The sequence below is a fragment of the Delphinus delphis genome, chromosome X (assembly GCF_949987515.2).
Source record: "Delphinus delphis chromosome X, mDelDel1.2, whole genome shotgun sequence".
NCBI classification, from domain to species: Eukaryota; Metazoa; Chordata; class Mammalia; order Artiodactyla; family Delphinidae; genus Delphinus; species Delphinus delphis.
In genome coordinates this window covers 86,302,342-86,313,191 of record NC_082704.1, presented here as the reverse complement: position 1 = coordinate 86,313,191, position 10,850 = coordinate 86,302,342, and the positions used below count along the sequence as shown (strand labels likewise).

Below are 10,850 nucleotides of genomic sequence, written 5' to 3'. Positions count from 1 at the left end.
GACTGGTTGGAGCAGACAGTAGGAGGCTCACCACAAGCCCCACCAGGACTGCAGAACTGCCCGCACTCCGTCTTTAGTCTCAGCTGAGCACTTCAGACAGTTGAAAGCACCAATCGGACTGGCCACCTGGTGCCTGAGGATGCCACTCATAACCTCTGTCCTTCACCCAGCCAGACTCCAACTTTTTCCATTTAGAAACAGACCCCTCATTCCTTCACTCTAACTCAAGTACTGGGAATCACACAAACTGGCCTTACCCTGACCTGTCACCCATCACAGCCTGTTCCCACATGTGCTGTCTCCTGGGCCAGCTCCAGACTCCAGGCACAGCATATGCCGTTGCCCCACCTCCCTCTGGTTACTTTTTTTTTTTTTTTTTTGACCACATTGGGTCTTAGTTGCTGCGTACGGTCTAGTTGGCGGCGAGCAGGGGCTTCTCTTGTTGCGGAGCACAGGCTCCAGGCACGCAGGCTTCAGTAGTTGTGGCGCACAGGCTCAATAGTTGTGGCTCTAGAGTGCAGGCTCAGTAGTTGTGGCGCACGGGCTTAGTTGCTCCGCGGCATGTGGGATCTTCCTGGACCAGGGCTCGAACCCGTGTCCCCTGCGTTGGCAGGTGGATTCTTAACCACTGAGCCACCAGGGAAGTCCCTTTCTGGTTACTTGTTTTTTCTTCGCCTATTCTGTTTGGGTGACCTCATCCTTCCATACTTCCTTTCATTCTCCCCCAGGACATTAGGGACTGAAGTGCTTTATCTCTGGCATCCATTTAGTGGTGATGCTAGCTATCTAGGTCAAGTGGAGAGGTTTTCCCGCCACAGGTACTTTTTCCATTATTGCTGCTCTAGAGTACCCCCAAACTCTGCACGTCTGTCCACTGTTTCCACCATTTCCACCTCAGCATCTGAGGCTTGCACACAAACTTGATTTCTCTGCTTCTACTATCCTGGGGCCTTCATGGGTACTCTAGACCTTGTTCACTGTATCCCCCCCACCCCCCACCATTACACCTCCTGACTCCAGACATTGCTGTCCCTTTCTTCACCACCACAGCTCCTGGATCCCCTTGCTACCTAATTTGCACAAGGTTTGAGAACAGTTTCTTCATCAAGAACCCATGTTTTCTGGTTGCATTTCAGTTCCCCACACATGCCATTTCACTTCTCTATCATTTTTGTCTACCATTATAACACCAGGGCTCAGTGGGCAAGGGCTGGGTCACTGCACTGAGCCCCCTGCACCCAGCAGGCACAAAGGACAGGGTGGGACAAGGTTGCTTCCTCTTGTCTCTGCCTAGAACTATTTACCATCAGGCATTCAACAAACATTTGTTGACTGCTTACTGTGTGTCAGGCTCTATTGTAGGTGTTGGAGATAGCAATAGATAAAAAACATCCGTGTCCTGGGGTGGGTTGTGTGTGTGTGTGCATGCGCGTGTGCGCATACTTATGTTTTGCTAGGGCAAGACCTAGAATAGACAATAAACACAGTGAGTAAATTGTATGTTAGAAGTTGATCAGTGCAGTTCAGAAGATCTGTAGAGCCAGGTCTGGGGAATGATGGGGGGGTGCAGGTAGGCAGTTTTAAATAGGGGAGTCAGTGAAGGCTTCATGAAGAAGGTGACATTGAAACAAGGACTTGGAAAAAGATGAGGCAAGTGGATATCTGGGGAAAGAGCATTCCAGGCAAAGGGAACAGCAAGTGCAAAGTCCCTGAGGCTGGACTGTGCCTGCTTCATTCAGGAACAGCTAGGATACTAGTACGACTGGAGCCGAGTGAGGCGGCTAACAGATGAGGTCTGGGAAGTGATGGACGCGATCATCTATCCCGAGGTGGACTTTTGTCTTTGTGAAATATTTCCACTCCCGACATGCTCCGGTAAATCCTCGTTAATATGAACTGGTGTGACCAAGGGTACCATAAGGGGAAGCCCAGAAGAGATGGGGAAGTTGGCTTTGCACTGGGGTGCCGTGTAAAGATGTTCCAGATGGCCTGCCGGACGGAGTCTGCTGCCATTTAAACTGGGCTTGGTGATAGTGTAGGAGTTTTGCAGGCAGAGAGGGGTGAGGGATTAGGTTGGTTTGTCAGTGCTTGACACACAACAGGCGCCCAATAAATAAAATGAAAAACCGGAGAGCCCAGGAGGTGGGGCAGGGGGAACCACGGGCGGGGCTCCGGCGGGCCAGAAGAGGTCGTTGAGAGGTGGCAGTAAAACCCAATTTAGGGTACAAATCCTCGCGTGAGGCGGAAAAGAGCCCCCTTTCCAACCCAAAGTCCCAAGCATGCGTAGTAATGCACTCGCTCCTGTAAAGGTCCATCTTTCCCTTCAGCCTAGGCTCCACCCCGTGAGCTTCGCTGATGGAGATGGGAGGGGTTAAAGGCGGGACGAAATTCGATTGAAAGACCTTTTGACCAATCACCTTGCGAGGCATTCGACCCATGGTTGAGAACAAAAAGGAGGCCCCGCCCCATCGACGGTGAAACCAATGAAAACCTGGCAGAGGCGCGGCCGGGGCAGCGAAATCACGCCTCTCCAGCCAGGCCACGCCCTTTATTCTTGCTCTGCCTCACCCCAGGGAGCAAATCCGATTGGATGGGCGACAATCTCAAAGGGCGGGGCCGCATACATTCACAGTGGGAATGAGCTCGCGTTTGGGGAGGAGCAGCTGGGCGGGGCTAGACTCTGTCCTATCTAAGGTGGTAGAGGCCAGTGATTCTCCAGGCCGCTTCTCCTAGAAAAGTCATCTTCTCGCGAACCTTTAAAGTCCCTGTCTCCGGAGGCACCTCAAGGGACTAGGACTGACTGCCTTATCTTTTTCCTCCTTCCCAAAGTCCCGTTTGCTATCATGGGGATGTACCAAGTGAGACGGAGTAGGGGGACCGAGTGGTGACCGGCACGCTGGTCACTGTCTGCTGCCCACTTCAGCGTTAGCAAACTTCTAGCAAGATCGGAACTGAGTACTAAACAACCTCTACACTTCCCCCCTGGCGCCATTCCAGGGCAGCGCCACATTCCCCAGTGGGCGCGCAATGGCCGCGCCCCCTCCCGCTGCGGACGGGTCTTTTGGTACATCCAGTCCGAGGTGAGTCCCTTCCCTACCACTTCACCCTTTCCAGCGCGTGCGTGCGCATGCGCGGAGCGCGGCGCGCGCAGCGGTTGGGCCGTAGGGTGTTCGGCTCTGGGATCTGCCGCGTCTCCGCGAGCAGTCGGCTCTGAACCGCGAGCCGCCGTGAGCTCTCGGATTCTAGCCGGCGCCAGCGAGCCCAGGGGCATCGCCCGCAGCGGCCAAGCTCATGGCCGGCTGAGCGGGACGCCGCCTCCGCCTCAGCCACCGCCGCCGCCGCCGCCTCCTCCTCCTCAGCCGGCGGCGGCCCGGGCCCAGCAGCCATGGCCGAAGACTACTGGGACGGGCGCCTGCGGCGAACAGGAGGAGAAGGAGGTCGCGCGGCCTCAGCCCGGGCCGCCGCCCCAGGCGCCGCCGCGCCGGTCCCGCGGCGTTGAGGTTGCTCGCGCGCCCCCGCCGGTGAGCGCGTCCACGAGGCGTGGGGTGGGGGCTGCCCTTCCTCCTACAGAACCAACCCAGACCCCGGGCGTTGCCGGGCTGCACTGCTGGCGTGTGCCCCCTCCCCCAGCGAGTTTCCCAGAATGCGCCGGGCCGGGGGTCATTTGGGGCCTCCCTGACCTTGGCCCCGCCCTGGGCCTGGTCTGGGAACTGGGGATGGGAAGTACTGTGGGTGCTAATGGGGAGCAGGGTAATCGAAGGACCAGAGGGTGTGTAAATGGGTGGCAGAGTGGTGAAAGACTCGAGGTTTGCTAACGGGGGCCTGAGCTGTGGAGGGGTCGGAGCATGTGGTAATAAGTCTTACCGCTTTGTAAGGTTTTGAGGCCCAGTGTGTGCTAACGGAGGGGCGGTGCAGGGCGATGGAGGGACCTGAGGATGTATAACAAGGGAGAGGACGTCGGAGGAGTGCTAAGATATGCAAATGGGGTTATAGCTGTAGAAAGGCCCCGTGTGTGTTACTGGGGGATAAGGTGGTAGAGGTACCAGAGGGTGTGCCAGTAGGATCGGGGTTCTTAGGCCCTGTGTGTGGTAAGGGGGGGGGTGGTCAGGATGGTGTTAATATTGTGTATTTGTCCATGACGGACTGCGAGGTGTGAGGGTGCAGAGTGTGCTCATGGAGGACAGGGTAGTGGAAGAACTCCAGTGTTGAGAGGGTACTAATGGGGGTCATAGCTCTCGAGGGTATGTGCATATGATAATAAAGGTCTGGGTAGTATGAGGCCCAGTATGTGCTAATGGGGGCAGAGTAGTGGAAGCCCTGAGCCTGTGCTAATGGGTATCAGAGTTGTGGATATATGTGTGTGTGGGTTGGGGGTGAGGGAAGTATCTAAGCACTGTAAGAGGTTCAGTGTATTAAGGATCAGGATGGTGTGAGATCAGTGTGTGTGGGTCCATGAGGTCAAGGGATGTGAGACTCTAGGACACCCTAAGAAGGAGCAGGGTAATATATGAAGTTCTAGTGACTATTAATGTGGATTTAGAGTCATGGAGGCGCTTAAATGTGTGCCAATGGGGGGGAGAATCAGAGCAGTATGAGTTCTGGAATATGCTAATGAGCGTCTGAACATTCTGAAGACAGTGTGTTCTTGGGGGACTGAGGTGCGTTGAGGTTCCAGAGAGTGCTAAAGGAGGGTAGAGCTGTGGAGGGGATCTTGTGTACAATAAGGAAGATCAGCGCTGTGAAGTGATCCAGTTGTCAACCGACAGGGGTTATAGCTATGGAGGAGTTGAAACAAAGAGAACTAAAGGACAGGAACGTGACAGTCCAGGTGTGCTAAAGTGGATTAGTGCCATGGAGGGCTGAAGTGTGTTACTGGGGTTCTGGGCTGAATGAAGATCTGTGTGCACTAATGAGGGTCAGGCCATTATAGAACAGCGTGTTTGTGTGTCCCTGGGGACTAGGGCTGAGTACAGGTTCAGGGTGTGGTAATGGGGAGGCACTGTGAGGCCCGGTGTGTGCTAATAGGGGTCAGGGTGAAGTGAAGGTCCAGCCTGTGCTGATGGGGTATGGGGGGACAGGGTAGTGGGAGGACCAGAATATGTGTTAGTGATGATCATAGCTGTGGAGGGATCTGAGTGTGGGCTAAAACAGGTCAGGGATCTGCAAGATTCACTTTGTGTTCATGGGATTCAGGGTAGTGTGAAGGTCCAGTGAGTGCTAATGTGGGTTACCAACCTCTACTGCTGTAGAGGGTCCCAAGTGCATGTTAATAGGGGTCAGAATCATGTTGGGGGAACAGTGAGTGCTGTGGAGAAGAAAACAGGCAGCATGTGGTGCTAAGAGTTAACTTAGAGGGGCCAGTGGTGTGCTAACAGAGCTTAGTGCTCTGTTGAGGCTTTGTGTGCTGATGGGGGTTAGAGATAAATAGGGAAATTGCGTTGCCGATGGCAGTTACAATGCAGAGAAGCCTTCTTGAGGGTCCAGTGTGTACTGAAGGAAGCAGGACACTGAGAGTCCAGTGTGTGCTTATGAGATGTGCCTGAACAGAATGAGGATGGTATGTTCCTATAGGAGTTAGTAGAGTGTGATGACTGTGTCCTCAGTGGTTGGTGTGATGTGAGGTGGTGAGTATCCTTGGGTGTGGAAGTATTCTGAGGATGGAAGCATCCCCTCAGGGGGTCAAGACGGACATGTGCCCTTCTCAGAGTGGGGTTGTGTATCCAGTTTCTTGCTCCTTCAGTATTCTAAAACCTAAAAATCTCAGAAAACTGAAATGATATTTAAAAGTTTTACTGCAGATTAATGTTCAAGTGTCTCTGTTCACAGGGCCCTGTCCAGGGTTCCCCTGCTGGGGGCGTTGCATGATACACAGATTTTGTACCCTGTCTCCCTAAAATCCCCCCAAAACTGAACTCTGGAATATGTCCAGCCCTTGGGGTTACCGCTTAGAGGTCATGGATCCATGGCTCCTTCGGGTTCCTTCCTCATCCTCCGTCCAGCTCTACTTACAGTCGCCCCAGCTCCCCATTCCCTGCCACAACAGGCAAAGCGACTGGGTATCCATGCCATATGGACGTATGGAAAACAGTCTTTGGGGGCTGGCCATGCTTCACCTTCCTCAGCCTCAGGTCCAGTGTTCAGCCTCTTGGGTCAGGATTTTTTTTGTTATTGTTATCTTGGGTTCTTTGGATGGACTTCATCCTCTTTACTGGATCTTTCTGCTAGGCTGGGCCCTCTACCCCTTCTGGGGGTGATGAGCTCAGGCAGGCAGAAGTGGGGTATGGGGATCGCTAGGGTAAGCACCTGATTTCAAGGTAACAGATGACCCACTTCTCTCTCTTTCGAATCCAGCCCCAGCCTCATCGTCAACCTTCTATCTAGCTCCACTTCCCTTGGGCCCAGGGCCATCTTAGGCCCTGCTGTGAGTCCAGATGGTTCCTGGGCCAGGTCTTTCCCCCTCCTTGCTGGCCCAGAGCCCAGGAGGAAGCAGAAGAAGGCTGGCCTAAGCCTTTTGGTGGCCCCGTTCCCTCTAGCAGCCCCATCTTCTTGCTGATACCAGTGTCCCTGGGTCACCTTGTCTGGGGTTGTTCATGAGTAGCAGGGACTGACCCTGCTCACCCTGACAGATGTTGGTCCTAGGCCCTTAGCCCCCTGCTTCATTAATTTCTTCCACAAGCACTTTTTGAGCATCTACTCTGTGTCAGTCACTGTTCCAGGTCCTCAGGATATAGCCGTGACCTAAACAGACATAAATCTACCCTGGCGGAGCTGATCTTCTAGTTATGGTGGTGAGGAGACAGACAGTAAAGAATAAAGAAACCAGTAACTAGATGGTGTCATTTCTGAGGAGGTGATAAGTGCTGGGGGGGTAATTGGCAAGGTGAGGGGGCTCAGAATGATTGCGATTTTAAATAGGGTTATTCGTGGTTATCTGTGAAAAGGGTGATATTTGAGCAATGGCCTGAAGGGGATGAGGGAGTGAGCTATTTTGAAATCTAGGGGAAGGGTCTTCTAAGTACCAGGAACAGCCACTGCAAAGGCCCTGAGGTGGGACTTTTGGGTGCGGTTTCAGAACAGCAATTAGCAACGAGGGGGCGGTGAGGCCAGAGAGGTAATGGTGTGAATGGGGGCCTTGTGGGCCACATTAAGGACTGAGACGTTTATTTGGGGTGATAAGGGACATGTGGTATGTTCTCAAGTAGAGGAGAAATGTGACCTGGCTTGTAAAAATCTGGTAAAATCTGGGTTCAACCTGATGGAACCAGGACAGCTGGTAGACTTAGATCCCCCCGCAACCCCACCCAGTGGTTGGGTCTGGGCAGGACTCTCCCTCCCTCTCCCTGCACCCCTCACCTGGGTAGCCCACTGGGGTAATCCTTTAGCCACCTTGACCATGGCTGCTGGGGGAGGCAGGAGGGTCCTTGTGGTCGCGGGGAGCGTTCCGCCTTGGCAGTTGGGGGTGATGTGAGCTGGTGCCAGCAGAACATGCCATTCTGTGGGCGTGCCCGGGGCCGTGTCAGTGGTTCCGGCGTCCTGGGCGAGCCCCCCGCTACACCAATGGCTAGGTCCATCAGTGCTGCTGCACCCGAGAATGCCTGCTGTGGAGCCTCTGCTTCCACAGTGAGGGTGCCCCCATAGAGGCCAACACGCCACCAGTTGGGCCCTTTCCCTCAGCCAGCCACCCAAGCCTCAGTACCCAGGTGGGCTCCTTAGGAGCAGGGTGCCCTGGGGCCGGTCATCGTAGGTGGCAGGCACTGACAAGGGTCTCCATCCATGCCAGGTTTCTAGGAATCCTGAGTGGTCCCAGGACTCCACAGTGGTTGGGTGGGCACTGACACAGGTTCATGTCAGTGCACCTCACTGGGTTGTCATGGGTTTTAGGGGGCCTATGGGTGTCAGGCAAATGCTAATGTGGGACCCATTCGCATCCATACCCCCTGCGCAGGTCGCCATGGATCGGATGAAGAAGATCAAACGGCAGCTGTCAATGACACTCCGAGGGGGCCGAGGTGTAGATAAGACCAATGGTGCCCCTGAACAGATAGGCCTGGATGAGAGTGGCAGTGGCGGCGGCAGTGACCTTGGAGAGGGCCCCACACGTGCTGCCCCTGGTGAACCTCGCTCTGGACGGGGCCCACTCAGCTCTGCACCAGGTGGGTCCACTGACCATTCCCACTCCCAGACTGGTCCCAGGGGTGCTGCCTTCCAACTGAGTTCCTCTTAAACTTGCGTTATTTTCATTTTCCTTTCTCCATTTTTTCCCTCATCTCTGCCATCCTCTCTCAACACCCTCTCTCTATTGTCCATCTGTGTCCCTTTCCTTGGCTTTGTGCCCAGGCCTCAGCGGGGAGGAAGGGTGCCCCGCCTGCCACAGCTGCCCCAAGCCTCCCTCTGCCCTTCTCCTGCGCTCTGTGACACCCCCCTCAGGCCTCCTGGCACCTGCCTGCCCTGGGCCTGCCTTCCCAGGGCATTTGGCTACTTCTGCTGCCTGCCCACTGGCTCTGGGCCAGCCGCAGTTTCAGCTCGCCGCTGACGCGGGGTGCTCCACTAGGTGACTATTGCCTTCCCAGTTCAACCTGTCTTGACCTGTGTGAACCTCCCTGGGCCTTCCCACCCTCTCCATGAGGGACTCCAGGCTGCTCTGGGGGCCATGTGCACACGTGTGTGATGAGGGAATGTGTTACGGGAGGGTGGGGGGATTTGTCCTGGGGCTTCTGAGCCCACCCGGCCTGCCCTCCCCCTGTCCCCACTACCAGAGATTGTACACGAGGACTTGAAGATGGGGTCTGACGGGGAAAGTGACCAGGCTTCAGCCACGTCCTCGGATGAGGTGCAGTCACCAGTGAGGGTGCGCATGCGCAACCATCCCCCACGCAAGATCTCCACTGAGGTGCTGAACCCCCTGTCCGGGCAGTGGCGGGGCTGGAAAAGAGGGTCGGACCTGGGGAGTTGGAGCTCATGGTCCTGTTTGCCTGCCAGGACATCAACAAGCGCCTATCACTACCAGCCGACATCCGGCTGCCCGAGGGCTACCTTGAGAAGCTGACCCTCAATAGCCCCATCTTCGACAAGCCCCTCAGCCGCCGCCTCCGCCGTGTCAGCCTGGTGAGCGTCTTCTCTTCCTGTCTCCTCCTCTTCCTCCTCCCAGTCCCTTCCCCTGAGCTTACTTCAGCCTGCCTCCTTTGCCCCACAGTCTGAGATTGGCTTTGGGAAACTGGAGACCTACATCAAGCTGGACAAGCTGGGAGAGGTGAGAGACAGCCAGGAGGCCCATGGTAGGGCTGGGGGTCCGTGGGAACTCCCTGCAGCTTCATAGCTCGTCTCCTGTCACTCTTCCTCACATTCCAGGGTACCTATGCCACCGTGTACAAAGGCAAAAGCAAGCTCACAGACAACCTCGTGGCACTCAAGGAGATCAGACTGGAACACGAAGAGGGGGCACCCTGCACCGCCATCCGGGAAGGTACAGGCCCCATCTGATCTGCCCCAGGCTTCCCGGGCTCTCCCCATGGTGTGCGCGTGCACGCACACACACACACACACACACTTGCACACACACACCCATAGTGAGGACAGGGACTAGGGGTTCTGGGACTTCCCTCCTGACGTTCTGGGCTTCATGAGAAAGTGCCCATCAGCCACATATCCAGATAATAAATCAGGGTAACCAGGAATCTTCCTGTGTGGAGAAGAGGTAGGTGAATTGTAAAGCAGGGTGCTTGCTTTGGTTCTGAGAATATCCCTGAAAGTGCTCACCAGTTTACTTGACACAATAGTTTCTAGTCAGAATTTCACATGGAATGAATCTGAATTGCATAGTAATTGAGTGTGCAAACTCATTTTCACACGATGCTGCAGATCTGTGTACTGAGGATTGGAGCAAGGGCGCTTTCCAGAAACCAAAAACTGGTTGTGAAAATCTAGTGTCACATAAGCCTGGGGCTGCAATCCCAGGTTCTTGCTCTATACTCTTCTCTGAGCCTTAGTTTCCACATCTGGAACTTGGGGACACACCTTCTTCCTGGTATCAGGTGGGTTAGAGCCGGTGGCTGTGAGCCACCACCCCAAGCCATCTGGGCTCGACCCGGTCTAGTCCTCCTCCTTGCCTCTGTTCTGAGGGTGGGCCCTGACTCTTCCCCTGTCCCACCCCCCTGCTTCCTGCAGTGTCCCTGCTCAAGGACCTCAAACACGCCAACATCGTCACGCTACACGACATTATTCACACGGAGAAGTCCCTCACCCTTGTCTTTGAGTACCTGGTAAGGTTGGGTGGCAGTGGGTCCTGGGGGGAGGTGGGGAGATGGCCAGGAGCCACAGGATGTGACCCTCTTTCCTCTACCTGCTCTTCTTTCCTCAGGACAAGGACCTGAAGCAGTACCTGGATGACTGTGGGAACGTCATCAACATGCACAATGTGAAAGTGGGTGTGGGGCAGGAAGCAGGGGCACAAGGGGGCCCCTCACTCACCCACTCCACCCCACAAATCTCCCAGAAACAGACTTTTCCTGTTTGGCTTTTTTGCCAAAAAAAAAGCTGGGAGCCCTTGGAGGGCATTGGGACCCTATCCTCTTTTGTGAGACAAGGCTCTGGGCTCAGTGCCTGTCTTTGGGAGGGGGAGCAGTGCCTGCTGGGGGTCAGGCTGCTGGATACTCTTTGACCTCTGCCTGCCGTTCCTGGGTCCCCAGCTGTTCCTGTTCCAGCTGCTCCGTGGCCTGGCCTACTGCCACCGGCAGAAGGTGCTACACCGAGACCTCAAGCCCCAGAACCTGCTCATCAATGAGAGAGGAGAGCTCAAGCTGGCCGACTTTGGTACCCCTGGCCTCTGCCTTCTTCCCAGTGATCCCCCAGCC

The 10,850-nt window shown here is 55.2% G+C and overlaps 1 protein-coding gene across 6 annotated transcripts in view; it reads left to right on the top strand.

The window, feature by feature from the left end:
- Nucleotides 1-3,059: 3,059 nt before the first annotated feature.
- LOC132418443 (cyclin-dependent kinase 16) overlaps nt 3,060-10,850 on the top strand; it is a 30,221-nt gene continuing 22,430 nt past the window's right edge. For 3 of the 6 annotated variants that reach the window (XM_060002291.1, XM_060002290.1, XM_060002289.1), the window contains exons 1-8: nt 7,931-8,153; nt 8,757-8,890; nt 8,980-9,105; nt 9,194-9,250; nt 9,349-9,463; nt 10,165-10,259; nt 10,358-10,420; nt 10,686-10,809. In XM_060002291.1, the coding sequence (XP_059858274.1) occupies nt 7,952-8,153; nt 8,757-8,890; nt 8,980-9,105; nt 9,194-9,250; nt 9,349-9,463; nt 10,165-10,259; nt 10,358-10,420; nt 10,686-10,809 (916 nt within the window). In that variant the 5' untranslated portion in view covers nt 7,931-7,951. Of the gene's footprint in view, nt 3,081-3,130; nt 3,522-7,930; nt 8,154-8,756; nt 8,891-8,979; nt 9,106-9,193; nt 9,251-9,348; nt 9,464-10,164; nt 10,260-10,357; nt 10,421-10,685; nt 10,810-10,850 lie in introns of those variants that run through there. The other 3 variants (XM_060002293.2, XM_060002292.2, XM_060002294.1) reach the window with 3 other exon arrangements.